Source organism: Canis lupus, chromosome 14, assembly GCF_048164855.1.
Source record: "Canis lupus baileyi chromosome 14, mCanLup2.hap1, whole genome shotgun sequence".
Lineage (NCBI taxonomy): Eukaryota > Metazoa > Chordata > Mammalia > Carnivora > Canidae > Canis > Canis lupus.
In genome coordinates, this window is record NC_132851.1 from 3,294,384 (window position 1) to 3,315,453 (window position 21,070).

Below are 21,070 nucleotides of genomic sequence, written 5' to 3' on the forward strand. Positions count from 1 at the left end.
TAAGGCTATTAGTATTTTAATATCCTCTTGTTTCAATTTTTTTAAGTGCTAGGATTATGTCCTTTGTATTCCTGACTTCCAGTTCAGTTCATATGAGGTATTAAAGAATGCATGAATAAAAAAAAAGTGAATGCAATTGTAACCTGAAACATTCCTTCATATTTGTTTTTATTTGAAACTGTTTTCTGAAGAATAAAATTCATACAGAGAACATGTCATTCTTTAGAAATTTTATAAAATATAATCCAAAGTTTCAGTTTTAAAGAAAGGAAAACATGTTATTTGGGAGTAGGAAATAGGAATATTATTTAAAAGTACAGAAAATAGAACATTTAAAAGCATTTATATATAATGTGTTCTAAATGATAGTGGGCTAATAAAGTGTTCAGATTAATATATAAGTGAAACCTATGTTAGTCTTTTCTTTTTAATTGAGTTGTAATCACAGTTATATAGCACACAAATGAGAAAAATGTAAGTCTACAAAACCTTACATATGGGAGCTAGGTTGGGGGTACACAAAGACCTACATCTTTTCAAATGGCACAAACTTGGAACTTCCAAAAACTGCATGACAGTCATTTCATTTATTAAAATAAGAATACTAAATAATTTCTTCTTTATTTTTTTTATTCTCAGTGTATATACTTAGATTTGTAGCCCTTGACCTAATAGGAATCAAAATAGAGGTGGTTTTACTTTAAGAATTTGCAATAATCCCTTCACTTTAACACATGAATGTGTTCAATATTGGCGAAAGAACACGTTGCTACCAAAACTGAAATAAGATCCTTGAAACAGAAAGGATGTTGCCATGGAAAAATGAAGTAACACTCAGTGCAGCTGTGATGCATTAATGAATAGGATATTTTTTTAAAAGATCATTTGTGTTTGGTGTGGCTCAGAGGGTCCCAACCAGATGGTTTCCATGAACATGATCTGACCCCCGGTTTGAGGACTTCTTACTGGCAGATTACTTCATTTTCTTCCCCTTGGATTGTCAGATCCTTACATTAATGCAAAATTTACTGCCGCAGATTTATATACACTTACATAAATCACTCAGCATTTTACATTAAAACCACAATTTTAGACCTAGAGTTTAACAGTTATTTTAAAAGTGTAAAAAGATTTATGTGATAGCTATAGTATATATAATAGATGTAACATTATAATAAGTTTGAGCAATTTCGATTATATGTATGTTTTGGTTCTTATCATTAGAGGAATCTCCATAACACATCATATTTTAAGAAGTTTATTTTTCAGAGTTGTTTATCTCAGGCTAAATTTGATGAAATTTATTTTTGAATTAGTGGAATTTTGGAATATATTATGATTTTAGAAATTTGGGCACAACTTGAATTTATTTCAGAGGATATGCATGTGTATATTTGTATAGTGTGGCATATTATACTAATTACCTCATGTTATTGAAAACATTTCTTATTTTTTTATTTTTTAAAGATTTTATTTATTTATTCATGAGAGACACAGAGAGAGAGACAGAGACAGAGACAGACAGGCACAGGCAGGGGGAGAAGCAGGCTCCATGCAGGGAGCCCAAACTGGGACTCGATCCTGGGACTCCAGGATCACACCCTGGGCCGAAGGCAGGAGCTAAGCCTCTGAGCCACCCAGGGATCCCCAAAAACATTTTTTAATAAAGCATCAATAGCTACATGAAGTGTTAAATACTGACTCTTTTTAGTTTTAGTTTTACACTGTAACCATAATAAATATGGGAGAATATGTTCTTAGTAAACCATATTGCTTGAAGATAAGTAATTATGTTAAATTTTAAAAGGGTAAATGTAATACATCTGAGACAATATATACTTCTATTTCAGAATTTTAAAATGTAATCTTAAATCAATGGGCTACTGAACGTATACACACTTAAGTTGCAAGATAAAATTCTGGAACTAAGAAACTCATAAGAAATGATCATACTTCATGAACCAGTGTATTTATTTTGCAAACTTTGACTTATATTTTTCTTCACTGAATTCGTCAGTGTGTTCCATGCACAGAAATGTTAAAGCAAAGATGAGTATGCTAGCTTATTTATAAGGCTGCCAAATTATTTATCATATTAAGGACCTGCTACATATCATCCCCTCACTAAGGACTATATTAACCCCACTGAAGGTATATGACTGTATTCTTTAGTTACCTTTTTTATCTTTCATTGATAGAATATCCAAGCATTTATGAAACAAATTTTACTTTTTGTTATACCTTCAGATAATATCTTTATATGCCAAATATTTTATTAAAAAATTAACAGGTATTTTTTATTTTCTTAAGAATAATTTATGCTAGACTGTTCGGGCAATTGGTGAACCAGGTACAAAATATTACTTTGTAAGAACCAACCATGACTAAAAGAATCTAACATACATTGCTTTTGAATTAAGAACTCATTCCAAATTTAATTTCTGATTTGGGCTTGCTTCATTTTATTTTAACTCTGAGTCACCAGCTGGAGATAAGAGACCATAAAAATTGCACATGAAATCAAAATTTAAATAATAACTTGAGACATGATAGACACAAGGAATAATGTTCTGATTTTTAAGTGTTCTCAATTTTCTTCATTTACCATGTATATTTATATATAAAATGTGATACACATACACACTTGAATCTTGGTATACATGTATTAAAAAGAGTATGCGATACATTTTAATGTGTGTCTGGAGATAAAATCTGAATATTTTAAACATTTTTCTTATATTTTAGTCTGTGAAGTTAAAAAAAAAAGGCTAAATTCATATAGAAATAGCTCTGTGTATATGTGTGTCTTTTAAGTGAGTACAGTATAATGCTAGTCAGCTCTAAGGCCTTAGCTGGTGTTAACAAAAATCTAATGAAGTGCAAAAGAAGGAGGATTTTCTCACCTTTTTTGCCAACACATTTTCTAATTTAGTCATGTTTCTTGGAAAGAACTGTGGAAAGGCAGATATGTTTTCATCTCATGTCACTGTGCCTTTTTGATCAAATTTATAGCAAGAAACATCTTTTTAAGTGTTTATTGTGTTCCTTGGTAAAAGTTACTCATAAAGGCATGAATATGGCCCATTTCTTTTTTTGGCTTGCCTGTTTATTCATTAAGATATTACGTGTTTAGGCGTAAAGTCTGTTCCCAGTATTTTAATTTTACTCTTTTTTTTTTCGTAGCTTGAAGTACAGTCTTGTTGTGTGTTTGTTCCAAATGATAGCCTGCCTTCCCCAAGTACAATTGTATCTGGTGACATTCCTGGAACAGTAAGAAGTTGGTACCATGGACAAACTAGCATGCCAGGAATGCTGGTCCTCTGTTTGCCACAGATAAAGATTATTAGTGCTGGCCACAAGTATATGGAACCTCTGCAGGAGATTCCATTTGTCATTCCACGACCCATCCTTGAAGAAGGTACATTTAAAAAAATTCTTCCTATGATTGTTATATTTTTTTTTTGATTGTTATATTTTATAATAATATTTTAACTCTTGTTTTTGTAATATGTCAGTGCTTATGTAAATTAGTCTTCTCAGCAAAAGATACACATGAAAATGAATTAAGTGATCAACAAAGTAGAACCTAAAAAGTGCTTATGTAAATTAGTCTTCTCAGCAAAAGATCCACATGAAAATGAATTAAGTGATCAACAAAGTAGAACCTAAAAAGGAAAGGTGTACACCGTGTATGAACTGATACAGTCTTTTTATTAACACCCACACCTTTTAATCATATTGATGTAAGTATAAATGGAGACTACAAAAGATCACGTGCAATACAGAATAATCACTAAAATGTGAAGCATAGACACACTGAGAAGACAAGCATAGACACATTGAGAAGAAGTTGGTTTTGGATGTTTGCATTAGACTGAACTAAGAATGATAAATAGATCTTAGTTTAAGCTACTTGATTTGTTAAAAGAGACATATATTATTACATCAAGCACAATATATTCCTGGATTACTCATTTGTTAAAGTAGATAATTGTGTGATGATTGAAGACGTGACTCTTTAGAAATACTTTCTGATACTGCAGAGTTTTCAGCTGCAAATTCATGCCCTTTTGAACTTTAACATATTTATCTCAAACAAGATGTGAACCTGGAAAAGTTTTTAGTCACAAAGTAAATAATGTGAATCTGTATTTTAATAACAGGGTTCAAATTTGTTACAATGCTTAGCAGTTCCACACCTTGTTCATATTATTAGGATATAAGTACATGAATGCTGATATCATTCAGATTCTACACATACTATTATTGAAAAGCAGAGTCAGTCTGTGCAGGTTTTGACTTCACCTTGATGTTAATTTCTCTCTCTCTGTATTCAAATTTCTATTGAAATGTAGTTTTCTTAGGTTTGTCAGAAGTAGGAATGATTTTACTACCAGAAATGAATGTTGGTATTTAATAATATGAATATCATTATCATAAAATCATAGAATTCTGTTAGAAGGAACTTCTTTAGAGCTTTTCTTATGTAACGTTTGTCTTGATGCAAGGATTCTTTTTCCAGCATATTGGATATATCCATTATTTGATATTTGCTTTTGGTTATTGGCAGTTCTTTATTATCACAACAGCTCTCGTATATCTAGCCTCATAAAATGAGCCTGGGATTGCTTCCTGTTTTTTGTTTTAACTCTGAAATCATTTTTATAAGATTTTATAAGATTCAAATAGTTTATTCTTTAATTTTTTCTTCTTGGCTTTTTGTTTGTTTTGTTTTTAGAGGGGAGGGAGGAGCAGAGGGAGAAGGAGAGAATCTCAAAAGGTAAGATGAGGAAAAACCATGATGTAGTACTATCATGGAAGACAAATGATTAAATCATTTTAAATATGGCAGAGCTGCTCAGTAAGATAAGGGCTAGAAGATTTGAAAGGGATTTGACAATTTAGGTGATTGGTTTCTCTTATCACACATTTTCAGAGGACTGGTATTAATGCAGTTCAGATTATGGTGGCTTAAGGACTAAACATAAAATGATTTTTTTATTGAAATGTATTTGACATACAATATAATACTAGTTTTAGTTATTTGATAGTGATTTGATATTTTTTATACATTAAAAGAGACCACTGATTGGTCTAACTACCATCAGTCACCATACAAAGTTATTATAATATTATTGTCTTTACTATATATTACATCCCCATGACTTGAAATTCATTTATAAGAGGAATTTTGTACCTCTTAATCCTCTTCACTATTTCACCCCTCTCCCTGCTCTTCTCCTTTTGGTAATCACTAGTTTGTTTTTCTGTGTTGAGTCTTCTGTTTTATTTTATTTTCTCCATTTTTAGATTCTCTATATAAGTGAAAGCATATATTTGTCTTTCTTGGACTGACTTATTTCATTTAGCATACTACCCTATAGGTCCATATATGATGCTGCAATGGCAAGATATGCCTGTTTTTAATTTATCCTAGTAATATTCCATTACACACACACACACACACACACACACACCACATTTTCTTTTCCATTCATCTATCATTAAGCACTTAGGTTGCTTTTATATCTTTGCTATTTTGACTAATGCTGTGAATAACAAAGAGGTACATAGATCTTTTAGAATTAGCATTTTTATTTCCTTCAGATAAATACAGAAGAAGAATTGTTACAGCCCAAAGATTTTAGAAATTCATGTTACTGTGTTCATATTCTTAAGGTATATTTTGCCGTTCTCTTTGATTTCTTCATTGACTTATTGGTTGTCTCATAGCATGTTTAGTCTCCATGTGTTTGTGCTATATCCATATTTTTTCTTGTAACCAATTTCTAGTTTTATACCTTTGTGGTTGGAAAAGATACTTGATGTAATTTTAGTCTTTTTGAGTTTATTAAGACTTGCTTTATAGACTAATGCATTCTGTCCTAGAGAATGTTCTATGTGTAGTTGAAAGGGAGTACTGCTTCTGCTTTTGGGTAGAATGTTTTCTATATATGTCGTTAGTCTATCTGATCTAATGTATCCTTTAACGTCAGTGTTGCCTTGCTGATTTTCTGCCTGGGTTATCTTTTCATTGGTATAAGTGGAGTATTAAAGTCTCCTACTATTCTTAAACTGCTATTTCTATCTTTACTTCTGTTAGATGTATTTAGGTGCTTTATGTATTTAGGTGCTTCTATATTGGCTGTGTAAATATTTTTAATGTTTCATGCTCTTGTTGGATTGACTCATCATCATGTAATGCTCTCCCCAGTTTCTTTTCATTACCGTTTACATGGCATATCCTTTTCCATTCTCTCACTTTGAGTTTGTGTGTATCTTTAGATTTGAAGTGAGTCTCCTGTAGGCAGCTTATATGTTTTTGTTTTTGTTTTTTAATTCATTCAGCCATTCTGTGTCTTTTGATTGGGGAGTTGAGTTCATTTACATTTAAAGTAATTATTCATAGGTATATACTTACTGCCATTTTGTTTATTGTTTCCTGACTTCTTTTGTAGTTCCTCTCCATTCTTTTCTTCTTCTCTTTCTCTCTTATGTTTCAGTTTTCTTTTAGTGTTAAATTTGGATTTACTACCCTTTTTCTTTTGTGTATTTACTGTAAGTTTTTTCTTTGCAGTTACCATGAGATTTATATGTATTTTTTTATTTATGTAATTGTCTTTTTAAAGTTGATAGTAATTAATTTTGAATACATTCCAAAGCTTTATATTTTTACTTTCCTCCATCTTATGTTTTATATTTTCGAGTATACATTTTATATCACTTTATTTTATGTATCCCTAAACTTAATTATCATATTTTTACTTAATTTTACTACTTTTGTCTTTTACTCTTCACTTGGTATCTCCACTACTTTTAGTATGTATTTGCCTTTTATTAGAAAATTTTTACTTTCGTGTGTACTATTTTTTCTTATTAAACAGCACATTTTATTTTTAGGGTTAGATTTGTCTTTTTAACATTTCTTATAAAGCTGTTTAGGAGTAAACTCCCTTTTGCTTGTTTGGAAAATTCTTAATCTCTCTGAATGATAACGTCTGGGTAGAGAATTCTTGGTTGGCCAGTTTTTCCTTTTAGTGATTTAAATGTGTCATGCCTGGCAGCCTGGGTGGCTCAGTGGTTTAGTGCTGCCTTCAGCCCAGGGCGTGATCCTGGAGACCCGGGATCGAGTCTCACATCAGGCTCCCTGCATGGAGCCTACTTCTCTCTCTACCTGTGTCTCTGCCTCTCTCTCTGTGTGTGTCTCTTGAATAAATAAATAAAATCTTTTTAAATAAATAAATAAATAAATAAATAAATAAATAAATAAGTCATGCCACTTTTTTCTGGCCTATAAAGTTTCTGCCAAAATATCTGCTAACTGCCTAAGGGGTTTTCTCTGTATGTAATGTGTTAGTTTTTTCTTGTTACTTTTACTATTTTCTCTTTATCTTTTACCATTTATTACTTTTTAAGAAAAAGATTTATTTGAGAGTATGAGCAGGGGGAAGGACAGAGGGAGAAGGAGAGAGAGCATTTCCAGTATTCTCCCTGCCAAGAGTGGAGCCAGATGCAGGGCTCAATCCCTTGACCTTGAGATCATGACCTCAGCTGAAATCAAGAGTAGAGTCAAATGTCCAACTGACTGAGCCTCACAGGCACCCATACCTTTTACCATTTTAATTAAAATGTGCTTGGTGTGTTTCTCTTGGGGTTTGTCTTATTTTGGACCTCTCTGATCTTACTGTACCTGGATGTCTGTTTCCTTCCTTCCCCAGATTATGGATGTTTTTAGCCATTCTTTCTTCAAATAATTTTTCTTGACTTTTCTTGACTTTTTCTTGATTTTTCTCTCTCATCTCTTTCTGGGGCCTGGATAATGAGAATGTTACTCCACTTGAAGTTGTCCCAGAGGTCCCTTAAGATCTCCTCACTTCTTTCATTCTTGTTTTATTTTTATGCTTTGTCTTTGTGTTTTCCATTCCTTTGTATTCTGGCTCACTGATCATGCTTCTGTTTCATCCATTCTGATTTTAGACCCCTCTAGTGTACTTATAAGTTCAATTTTAATATCTGTTTCATGTTTTCTTATCTTCTCTTTGTTGAAGTTTTTGTTGTGTTCCTCCATTACTCAGATATGACCATTACTTTGAACACTATCTGGTAGGTTACATCTCTCCATTCATTTAGATCTTTTTCTGCATATTTGCCTTGTTCTTTGGTTTGGAATACATTCCTCTGTCTACTCATTTTGCTTCTCTGTCTATTAGGTGAAGAGGCTACCTCCCTCAGCCTTGAAGCAGTAGTCTTGTATAGGAGCTGTTTTGTGTGTCCCAGAAGCTCTATCTCCTGTGTCTACGAGAGCTAGGCATGCTGTGGCCATCCCTCCTGTGGGTTGTTCATCCACTGGTTTTCATAGGGCTACAGCTGCTATGTGTGAAAGATAGAGCGCTGGTTACTTACTTGGCCTGTTGTATCTTAACTACTGCATGTAGAGAGTGGGCTTCCAGCCACTTGCCCATCTTGGTTGTGGCTTGTTCTCTTGGTAGGTTGGGTGTGGCTTGGGGTGTTCATCTGGCTTTTTTTTACACTTTGGGTGCTACATGGGAATGGGAAGGGCAGGAGGCTCACCCAGCTTGTTCATGGTGAGTGGTAGGCAGACCACACCCACCTATGGGTGCCAGTAACCTAGAAGGGATCCATCTAAAATGGTACTTGTTGACTCCTTCACTAACAAGATAGGATGAGATTGCAAAAATGGCTGTTGACAGCACTTCTGTCCACTGTTAAATCCTTGCAGGTTCCATTTAAAAATTTTTTTTAATTAATTAATTTATTTATTTTCCTTGCAGATTTCTATCTCTCTGGTAGCCACTTTTATATTAGTAAATGAGTCTCCCTCTCATATGGTCTAGGTGCTTTTTATTTCTTGCTTATGTGATAGATCATAGGGCAAATAGGTTTGTGGGCAAGCCCTTTAAGAACAGATCTTTATTTCCTAATGTACTGTGATTCACCTGGTCTTAATCTTTATTGATTTTAAAAACTAGACAATTTAGACCTTGTCTTTACTGTTCCTGTCCCCTTTCCATCTAAAAGGTCAAGATTTCTACTGTGAGACACAATCCCTTAACTTTTCCATAGGATGTTCTGTTTTTGTAGGATCCCTCCCACTTGTGCCTCATTTGGGGTGGTTTATGGGACAGGCTGTGACTGCCTCTTACATCTTTCTACATGTTTTCCTTTGTCTTTTGTGAGAAGGTGCTGCTCATCTAGTTCTCAGGTCCTTTTTAGAGGAAAACAATGCCATATATAGTTTTAAGTTGTGTCCATGGAAAAAGATGAGTTCAGGATCTTCCTATGTTGCCATCTTGAACTCATGAAGAATTGATATAACAAATCTACAGTGTTTTTTATGTTATTTGAGAAAGAGAGAGGGTGGTAATTAGATGTATATATGCCTTGATGTTTTTAGTTTTCAAGGGACAGAAATCAAGTCAGGATAATTTAAACAAAAAAGGTACTTAATGACTTATCCTTTAGTCTATTATAGAAAGTGACTGAGTTTTAGTTAAAATTTTGAGGTTAATCTCACCATTTGACTCCAGTGGTTATGAACACCATGTTTTCCATTAAAACTTTATTTTTATTTTCTTGTCCTCACAACACCTGTTAAATTTTTTCTTGCTCTTTGGTTTTGCTTGGTTATCATTGTGAATTCCAGATCTCAATTAAAACTAAATTAAATTTATGATGGAATGGGCAGCCTGGGTGGCTCAGTGGTTTGTCGCCTGCCTTTGGCCAAGGACATGATGATCCTGGAGACCCAGGATCGAGTCCCACATCAGGGTCCCTGCATGGAGCCTGCTTCTCCCTCTGCCTGTGTCTCTGCCTCTCTCTGTGTCTCTCATTAATAAATAAAAATCTTTAAAAAAATATGAAATGAACAACAAAGAACAGTTTCCTATGTAACCAAGGTTTTGTGCTTAAGAGCTTTTATTTTGATGGAAATATTTTAATATGTTGCAGTGTTTGTGTATATATGTTGTGAAACATAACAACCCTATGATTTAGAAAGAAAATTCAAACCCAGTACTTCCATAGAGAAAAATAGGCCACTCTCCCCATTGCTAGCTACTGCCCAGCCCCAGCCTCAGTATCCTTTTCTGTGTTCTTTGAACAAGTTTATCTCTGTCCTATTGCAGGGCATTAGCAGATGCTACATATATGACTACTTCCTTCTTCATCTCTTCTCTCGCATTCTTTTTTCAGGCTTCCATGTACTTCACTTGCCAGGTCCTAGTGTTCTGTGCTCTTACTGCTTTTGACTCACCACTCTTAATAGTCCTATCCCAATTTTAATTATTTTCATTCAGACCTGATTTCCCTACTATGGTGGAAAAGGACAAGAAGCATATCTGTCTCATTCACCGTGTTATTCCTATCATCTAGCATGATGACTGGCACAAAACAGGGCTCTCTAATTATAGAGTATGCTATTCAGCAAATAGTTTTTGGTTACTATAAGGAGAAAAAAAAACTTTGAAAGTGAAAAGGTCAACATTTGACTTGTCTTCAAGTTCATAAATAATTGAAAAATTCTTCATCATTATGACTTAAAAAGTGAAAAAATTTACAAATGATCAATAGGTTGAACAAGAAAAGTTCTCATAGATTTCAGGTTTATTCTGTACTGAATTTGGACTTCTAAAGTTCAAAATAAGGAACTGTTTGTTGAAATGTGTCATCTGATTTCAATTGCCATGGAAGGGCATTAGATTAGAGATGATCTCTAATATAGTCAGATCCAATCTGTGGAGGGTGTTTGGGTCAAAATCAACATCTTGAGTTTCATTACCAAGTATTTGCAGTGAGGCTTGCAGATGTAATTTACTACATCCAGCTCACACCTCTGAGCAGATGGGTTTCTACAGTATGCCTAGCAGAGGTTTGTTTTTTCTTCTTTGAAAGAGTTGCCTGCAACTTTAATAAAATATTTTGACAGAAATGGAATATTGAGATCATTTATAAATTAAAACTTTGCTATTGTTGGATTTAATGAATTTTCGTAGAAACTGATGTTAAAATTCTTGGACATCTATGAAAAACAGAAAGGCTATTTTACCATGTAATTTTTTTCATCATACTGGTTTATATTTATTATTCCACTTTTAATTTTTCATATCTTACTTTGATAAGTTTAATTTCTACTTGTTCTGAATGATGGTGATGTACTATAGTTTTTTTTTCCAGTTTTACTCAGTGTCTGTGACTTTAGTCCTTAATCCATATGTAAATGAGATACCTTGAGGAAAAGAAGTGGCTCAGAAAAGAGTTTACAATTTGTTCTTGATGTCTAAATTCCTTAGAGATCATCGTGTATGTATTACAAATGAAGTTAAACTATTAAAATACCTAAGTGTAGTTAACATAATTGTTATATACATTATTATCTTTTCAATGGCTCATATCCATCCTGCTACATCATTTGTTTAACTATGGGTTCTGTGACTCTTTAAAGGCTTGAGAATGAACTTTATTTATTCCATGTCAATCAGTTTTGTATTTTCCAACACCCCCCACCCCGGCCACACACACACACACACACACAAACTTATTTTAAAAACAGAACTAATGTGGCAGATCCAATGTGTCCTGTTTTTCCTTTAAAATAAAGTGTATAACTTATATTGACTTAAGAGCATAAAAATGTGTTTTTTAAATGATACCAAGGTAACATATTCTTATTAAAGGACTTTTTAAAAATTGGGATATTAATTACATGTAGCATTGTGTAGGTTTAGCTATATAACCATTTATATAGCTAAACCTACATTGTTGATTTGCTATATTTACATATTGCAGTATGATTACCATTGAGGTGTCAGCTAACACTTCTGTAGGTCACCTAATTATTGTTCCTCTTTTGTGGTGAAAATGTTTAATACCTAGTTTCTTAACTTTGAAACGTATAATATAGTATTATTGACCATAATCATTAAGTTGTGCATTAGGCCTCCAGAACTTCTCGTTGTAAGTTTGTAATTAACATCATCTCCCCCAATACCGCCCCCCACCCAGCCCTTGGCAACCACCATTCTACTCTATATTCTGTGAGTTCAGCTTATTTAGATTGCATATGCAAGTGATAACTAGTATTTGTCTTCCTCTCTCTGACTTGTGTACTTAAGTACATACTTATATACTTAGCATAATGTCTTCATTAAAGGAACTTTTTTAAGTAAGAATATACAGATAAAAAAAAGTCACTTTGGTTATAATCACTATTAACAGTTTAGTTTTGTATTTCTTCCTAGTGTTTGTTTATTCTTTCTATTTTGTGTGATTATATACAAACAATATACTTATATAATATGCATATAAAAATGATTATATTCACAATGTACAATTAAGATAATTCCTGACAAACTTATCAGCATTGGGGTTTTTATTTTTTTACTGTACTGTCATGCACATTTCACATGGGCTTAAAATGTTTTAAATCCATTCCCATCTAAAAGTAAGAGGATTTTGGGATTTAATTAAAAAAATTTAAAAAAATAAAATAAAGTAAGAGGATTTTTAAAATGAATTTATTTCAACTTGCTGTGAATAGAATCATATTCTTATTTTCATATAGAAGTATAATTTTGTATATTTCCCTTATATGCTGGGATTTTACTGAACCTGTTCTAGTTGTTTTTAATGTAGATTCTCTGGAAATTTCTATATATCTTTCTAATTTTTATGAACCATTTCATCTGCTTGTCCCTCTGTCTCTCTTTCTCTATCAAAATAAATAAATAAATAAATAAATAAACAAACAAACAAATATTTAAATTGGTCATTGCTTTTTGTTGTCTGTTTATTTTTACTTTGTTTCCCTGACCTTCTTTTACTACCTCCTCTATTTTATTTTATTTTTAAAGATTTTGGGATCCCTGGGTGGCTCAGCGGTTTAGCGCCTGCCTTTGGCCCAGGGCGTGATCCTGGAGACCCAGGATCGAATCCCACGTCGGGCTCCCGGTGCATGGAGCCTGCTTCTCCCTCTGCCTATGTCTCTGCCTCTCTCTCTCTCTCTCTCTCTCTCTCTGTGACTATCATAAATAAATAAAAAAAGATTTTATTTATTTATTCATGAGAAACACAGAGAGAGGCAGAGACACAGGCAGAGGGAGAAGCAGGCTCCATGCAGGGAGCCCGATGCGGGATTCGATTCCGGGACTCCAGGATCACGCCCTGGGCCAAAGGCAGGTGCTAAACCGCTGAGCCACCCAGGGATCCCCCCTCCTCTATTTTAAATGTGTATTTTAGTGTACTATTTTATTTTCTCCATCAGTTTTTTTACTGTGTACTTTTTCAGTGGTGACTCTAGGGATTATGTTATGCATCTGTATCACACTCTAACTCATATTTTAACTTAATTTTTTTTTGAATTATAGAAAATTTGTTCTAACATATTTCTATTTTCTGCCTCATTCTGTTCACACAGATTGCATTTCCGTGAATCCTAACCCACCAGTGGTGTTTTATTTATTGCTCTGTATATAATCAATTGCCTTTTAAAAAACTAAAGAGAAATGGGAAATAATACATTTATAGGCTTTCATATTAACCCACATGTTGGTCATATCTAGTTCTTTTCATTTTTTGCTGTGGGTTTGAATTAATACCTGATGGACTTACTTAAGTATTCTTAAGTATTTCTCATACGGCACTTTGCTAGTTATGAGTTCTCTCAGCCCTTATTTATCTTATTTATCTGAGATTGTTTTTATTTCATCTTAATATTTGGAATATAACTTTTCTGGATATAGGGTTTTTGCCTTGACAATTTATTATTTTATTTCTTGTATTTGAATACGATTTTTCACTACCTTCTTTTTTTCCGCACTTAGGTCCTTTTTTTTTAAGTTTTTATTTAAATTCCAGTTAGTTAACATACAGTGTAATATTAGTTTCAGGTGTAGAATTTAGTGATTCAACACACAACACTCTGTGCTTGGCATAGTAGTATACTCCTTAATCCCTATCACCTATTTAACTCAACCTCCCCACCATCCCAACCATCAGTGTATTCTCTGTAGTTAAGAGTCTGTTACTTGCTTTGCCTCTGTATCTTACATGATCATTTGTTTTGCTTCTTAAATTCCACATGTGAAAAAAAAATTCCACATATGAATGAAATCATATGGTATTTGTCTTTCTCTGACTTATTTCACATAGCATAATACTTTCTAGCTCTATTCTTGTTGTTGCAAATGGCAAAATTTCATTCTTTTTGATGACTGAGTAGTATCTCATTATGTATGTATGTATACATACATACATACATCTTCTTTATCCATTCATCAGTCCATGGACATTTGGGCTCTTTCCGTAATTTGGATATGTTGATAGTGCTGCCTTCTGAATTCCATTATTTTACATAAAAGTCAGCTTTTAATCGTGTTGATTTTCTACTATATGTAATGATTTTTTTTTCTGCTTTCAGGAATTTCTCTGGTTTAGTTTTCACCGATTTCTCTATGTTAAAGAGATGAGTATATCAATCTAATTAATGTTAATTAATTAGATTAATGTGATTGATATTATTCTCTATATTGAATCTCATGTGTTAGTATTCATCCTCTTTGGGCTTGGTTGAGCTATTTGGATGTTATTGTTAACACTATTAATCAATTCTAGGATTCCTCAACCATTGTTTCTTCAAATATTTTTCTGTTCTTTGTTCTTTCCTCTGTTCTCTCCTTCTGTCTTGTGTTACATTTTTATCAGTATGCTTGATGTTTTTCAGATCTCTTAAGTTTTTGTTAATTTTCATTTTTTTTCATGTTGGATCATTTCTATTGATATGTCCTCCATTTAAAAAAAAATCTATGATTTACTTATTTGAGAGAGATAGAGATAGAGACAGAGTGCACACAGTAGTTGTGGAAGGGCTGTGGGGAAGGGAGAAGAAGAGGGAAAGAATCCCAAGTGGACTTCATGCTGAGTGTGGAGCGGTACACAGGGCTTGATCTAATGATATTGAGATCATGTCCTGAACTGAAACAGAGTCAGTCACTTAACCTACTAATCCACCCAAGTGCCTTGATATGTCTTCTATTAATGAGTTCATAATCTTATTTTTCCTTAGACCTCCATGAATCTGGTATTGGGCTCTAAGTTTTTCATTTCTTCCTTTTTATAATTGAAGCATAGACAATGTTATTACACTAGTTTCAGTGATACAGTATAATGATACAGCAATTCTGTTCTTTACTCAGTACTCCTCACAAAAAAATTCGTTCTTAATCCCCTTTATCTATGTCATCTGCTCCCACCCTCCTCTCTGGCAACTACCAGTTCTCTGTATTTAAGAGCCTGTTCTGTATTTGTCTTGTTTTCTTTGTTTCCTTGTTTCTTAAATATGAGTGAAATCATATGGTACTTTTATTTCTTTGACTTATTTCGCTTATCATAATACCCTCTATGTCCATCCATTATGTCCAAATGCATGATCTCATTCTTTTTTATGGCTAATATTACAGTGTGTGTGTGTGTGTGTGTGTGTGTGTACATACATGTGCATGTGGACACCACATTTTTCTTATCCATTTATATGTTGATGGACACTTAGGTTGCTTCCATGTCTTAGCTCTTATAAATAATGGTACAGTAAACATAGAGTAGCATATTCTTTTTGAGTTAGTGTTTTCTTTTCTCTGGATAAATACCCAATTGTGAACTTATTGGATCATATAGTATTTTAGTTTTTAGTTTTTTGAGGAACCTCCATAATGTTATCCACAGTGGCTGCACCAGTTTACATTCCCACCAACAGCATATGAAGGTTCCTTTTTTGTCTACATCCTTGCCAACACCTGTTTCCTATATTTTTGGCACATTTTGACAAGTATGAGATGGCATCTCATCGTGGCTTTGATTTGCAGTTCCCTGATGATGAGTGATATTGAGCATCTTTTCATGTATCTTTTGGCCATCTGGATGTCGTCTTTGGAGAACTGTCTATTCATGTCTTTCACCCTTTTTTAATTGTATTATTCATTTTCTGTGGGTGTCATATACATTCTTTCTGTATTTTGGATACTAACCCTTTTTTGGATATGTTATTTGCAAATATCTTCTCCCATTCTGTAGGTTGCTTTTTAGCTTCGTTGATTGTTTCCTTTGCTGTATAGAAGTTTTTTATTTTAATGTAGTCCGTGTAATTTACTTTGTTTTTGTTTCCCTTGCCTCTAGAGAAAGATCTAGAAAAAAGTTGCTATGGCAAACTTCAGAGAAATTACTGCCTGTACTCTCTTCTAGGGTTTTTATGGTTTTAGGTCTTTAATCCATTTAAGGTTTATATTTGTGTTTGGTGTTAGAAAGTAGTCCACTTTCTTTCTTTTGCATGTAGCTGTCCAATTTCCCAGCACCATATATTGAAATTACTGTCTTCCCCATTGTATATTCTTGCCTCTTTTATCATAGATTAATTGACCATATAGGCATGGGTTTATTTTTGGGCTATTTGTGTATATTTTTGTGTGAGTGCCATACTCTTTTGATAACTACAGCTTTGTAGCATGTCTTGAAATCTGGTATTGTGAAATCTGAAGCTTTGTTATTCTTTCTCAGGATTGTTTTGGCTTTTTGTATTTTCTGTAGTTCTAGTTATTACATTATTCTTTTTTCTAATTATGTGAAAAATACTGTTGGTATTTTGATAGGGATTGAACTGAATCTGTAGATTGCTTCAGGTAATATGGACATTTTAAGAATATTAATGCTTCCAATCTTTGAGCGTAGAATATTTTTGTTTGTATTTTTGTTGTCTTCAGTGTCTTCAGTATTTTATAGTTTTCAGAGTACAGATCTTGCACCTCCTTGGTTGTTTATTCATAGGTGTTTTTTTTGTGTGTGTGCAATTGCAAATGGTGGATTTTTTAATTTCTTTGTTATTACTGTATAGAAATGCCAGCCATTTGTAGGTATTAATTTTGTATCCTGCCACTTTACTGAATTAATCTATGCTAATAGTTTTTTGGTGAAGTGTTTAGAATTTTCTATGTATATCATGTCATCTGCAAACAGTAACAGTTTAACTTCTTCTTTACCAGTATAGGTGCCTCTTCTTTTGGAGTTTGGACCTTTTGTGTTTTCATTTTTATTCATCTCCATGCATTTTTTAATTCCTTCTTTGTTTCATTGACCAATTGGTTGTTTAATATCATGTTGTTTCATCTCCATGTGTTTGTGTTTTTTGCAGTTTTGTTTTCATTAAGTTTATTTCTAGTTTCATATCATTATAAGAAAAGATGTGTGGTATGATTTGAGTCTTTTATTAAAAGCATTTTGAAAGGAATGTTTATTTTGATAATCATGATGTTTACATATATTAACAAAACAGGGCCGATCTATACAAAAAGCTTTCACAAAATGCACATGGAAATGTGCAGGCCCTTTGCAGTAAAGATGCAGTTTGGGATGAAAAGGACCATCCACAAATGGCCTTTGGTCAAGTGCTGTCTTCTCAAAACTGTTACTGAAGACTGCATCTGTCTCCTGCTTCCCCTTCTCATTTCAGTCTTCTTACATTTATTGATGTTTTATGGCCTGGTATGTGATTTTGGAGAATGTTTCATGTGCAGTTGAAAAGAATGTGTTCTGTTGTTTTTGGATGAAATGCTCTGTATATATCTGTTATGTCCATGTGGTCCAGTGTGTCATTCAAAGACATTGTTTCTTTAATGATTTTCTTCTGGATTATCTGTCCATTGATGAAAGTGGAGTGTTAACGTACCCATCAATTTCTCTCCTTATGTCTGTTAATATTTGCTATATTCATTTAGGTGCTCCAGTATTGGGTCAGTATATAGTTAAAATTGTTATATCCTCTTATTGGTTTGTCTTTATCATTATGTAATGCCTTTATTGTCTCTTATTACACTCTTTATTTTAAAGTCTTTTGTCGGGCAGTGCCAGTGGCTCAGCGGTTTAGCGCCGCCTTCAGCCCAGGGCCTGATACTGGAGACCCAGGATCAAGTCCCATGTTGGGCTCCCTGCATGGAGTCTGCTTCTCCCTCTGACTGTGTCTCTGCCTCTCTCTCTCTCTCTCTCTCTCTCTCTGTCTCTCATGAATAAATAAATAAAATCTTTAAAAAAAAAAAAAAGTCTTTTGTCTGCTATTTCGGCTTTTTTCTTCTTACATTAACATGGTGAATGTTTTTCCATTCCTTCACTTTTAGTCTATATGTGTCTTAGGTCTGAGGTGTGTCTCTTATTGACAGCATATAGATAAGTATTGTTTTTTATCCATTTTGTCACACTATGTCTTTTGTTTGGAGCATTTAGGCCATTTACATTTCAAGTAATTATTGGTAGGTATGTACTTACTGCCATTTAAAAAATTTGTTTTCTGGTTGTTTTGTAGTTCTTTGTTTCTTCTTCCTCTCTTCCTTTGTGAATGATGAGTATCTATTGTGTTATCTTTGGCTTTCTTTCTCTTCATTCTTTTGTGTAGCTCTCATAGGTTTTAAGTTTGTTGTTACCATGAGTTTCTTATATAACATCCTAAGTAAATGGTAGTCTATATTAATTTGATTGTCATTTAAGTTCAGACATGTTCTACCTGACAAGATCATCATTCATATTTGAAGGGGAAATAAAGAGATTCTAATAAAGAGATTCATCACTAAACCAGCCTTAAAAGAAATTTTAAAGAGACTTCTTTAGGTGGAAAAGAAATGGCCATAATTAGACACTAGAAAATTATTAATAAGAAGATGTAAACATGACAACATATACATATAATGAGGAGTACATATAATACTCCTTATAGTATAAGTATAGTATAATGAGGAGTACATATAATGAGGAGTGTACTCCCTTTGTACTCCCTCATATAATGAGGGAGTACAAAGGGAATAGAAGGGGAAAAAAAAAGTTTATTTTTTTAAGACTTTATTTATTTACTCATGAGAGACACAGAGAGAGGCAGAGACATAGGCAGAGGGAGAAGCAGACTCCCTTTGGGGAGCCTGATGTGGGACTCGATTCCAGGACCCTAGGATCACAACCTGAGCCACAGGCAAGATGCTCAACCACTGAGCCACCCAGGCACCCCTGTTTTGTTTTTCTTAGAATGTGCATGTTTTAATATCTTGACTGTTTTAAATAATGCTGTAGTAAATATAGAGGCTTATATATCTTTTCAAATTAGCGTTTTTTGTTTCTTTGGGTAAATAACTAGTAGTAGAATTATCATAAGTGAACTCTATTTTTAATTTTCTTTAGGAATCTCCATACTGTTTTTTGTAGTGGCAACACCAGTTTGTATTCCCCTAAACATTGTACAAGGGTTCCCTTTTCTCCACATCCTCACCACCAATGAACTATTTCTTGTCTTTTAGATACTGGCCTTTCTTACTGGTGTGAAGTGATACCTATTTGTGCTTCTGATTTGCATTTCCCTGACGATTAGTGATATTGAGCATTTTTTTCACGTATCTGTTGGTCATTTGTATGTCTTCTTTGGAATACTATCTGTTCAGGTCTTCTGCTCATTGTTGTTGTTTTTAGATTTTATTTATTTATTCATGAGAGACACAGAGAGAGAGAGGCAGAGACACAGAGGGAGAAGCAGGCTCCATGCAGGAAGCCCCATGTGGGACTTGATCCCAGAACTCTAGGATCACACCCTGAGCCAAAGGCAGACACTTAACTGCTGAACCACCCAGTCATCCCATCTCTGCTTTTTTTTAACTGTCAATTATTTGGGTTTTTTAGTGTGGAGTTCCAAATCTAGAATTTCACTTGCAGGGCAAATAAATCTGTAGGTTACTCATTTTCATTTACCTCTCTTCTAGGCATTTTGGCTTCTCTCTTCCAGAAAATTGGTTATATTCATGTTATTTTTAATGCCTCATTCCTTGAAAGTACCTATTACTTAAATTAACGTGACTTAGAATTAACCCTTTACCTTAACTGTCTTAAATCAATTAAGTGCTAAGTGGTTTGGGAAAACGATGTTAGCGGTTTGGGCTTGTTTATATTTGCAGAATATAGTGTATCTGTCTCCAAAATATTAATCTCACAGTAGATAGTAAAATATTTCTGTTATACCAATTCATATTTGAAGTAAGAAGGTGCCTGAGTCATACTGGACTGTGGGACATAATGGAAAAAATTAGGAAGAGAAAATACTTTTTTTTATTTCTGAAGACGGTTACAATTAAGGTTAAGAAAGCAAAAAAAAAAAAAAAGTGAGAGTATCTCCAATATTTATATTGTGTATATAATATATATATTGTTTTCTTTGTTGTTTAAAACAAGTTTTTTACCGTCTCCTTCTAAGTATTGTGCAGTCAGCAACATGTCATACAATGTAAGGAAATCACATTGTATACTTTTAAAAATATCTCTCAGTTGTCAATTAATATTACCTGACGAACTCCAGTGTCCTCTTCCTCATTTTTGACACATGAAGCCCACAATCTTACTGAGTTTCCTTTATATATTTATTTTTTCCCATAGCTCAGTCATATTCATGCTCTTTCAAATTTTTAAATCTGAATCAAATCAGTGTGTGTCATTTTCATGATCATTATTTTATTGGTATCATTTTCTCTGCCAAGAGAGTTTTCGCAAATTCACACAGAAATGATATTGTAAGTTTTGTTTTTCATTTTTTTCTTGTTCTTTAGATTCTTTGAAAATTTCTAAATTCTGCCAGCAATAGTTTTATCTGAAATAAAACATGTTACAGCATTAGAACTTTAGAATTAAAATAAAATACTGGTCTCAGAATAGTTTATGGTTCTGGCCTGCTATGGATGTCTAAACATATTTTGGGGAGTCCCTAGAACATTATATTCCCAGTGCTATAAATAGATAAGGTATTTTTATTTTGTGTGAACATGTATGTAAAAGGAATACATATGCAGCTAATGATTTGCTATCTTTTGATCATTTTTTTCACAATGATTAATTGTGGGAATTTTTGTCATTATATGTTAAGATCTCAGCTTCTAGGTAGTGTGCTTTTTAAAAGACAATCTGCAGACTAAATAAATGGATATAATGTATTGCTTTAAAAGATTCTGTTTAAGTCTTAGAATATGATAAAATGAATTATACTTTATTG

General features: G+C 33.3%; 1 protein-coding gene and 1 long non-coding RNA gene across 18 annotated transcripts in view; one reads left to right on the top strand and one right to left on the bottom strand.

The window, feature by feature from the left end:
- The window catches only part of VPS13B (vacuolar protein sorting 13 homolog B), a 733,948-nt gene that overhangs the window by 356,607 nt on the left and 356,271 nt on the right, over positions 1-21,070 (top strand). For all 17 annotated transcript variants that reach the window (XR_012006520.1, XR_012006521.1, XM_072773981.1 and 14 more), the window contains one exon: positions 3,184-3,418. Coding sequence is in view for 15 of the 17 variants with exons in the window: in XM_072773981.1 (XP_072630082.1) it covers positions 3,184-3,418 (235 nt within the window). In the remaining 2 variants the exon portion in view is untranslated. The remainder of the gene's footprint in view (positions 1-3,183; positions 3,419-21,070) is intronic.
- The window catches only part of LOC140603605 (uncharacterized), a 61,631-nt gene continuing 61,117 nt past the window's right edge, over positions 20,557-21,070 (bottom strand). The window contains exon 6 of the long non-coding RNA XR_012006525.1: positions 20,557-20,671. This is a non-coding gene — a long non-coding RNA (uncharacterized lncRNA). The remainder of the gene's footprint in view (positions 20,672-21,070) is intronic.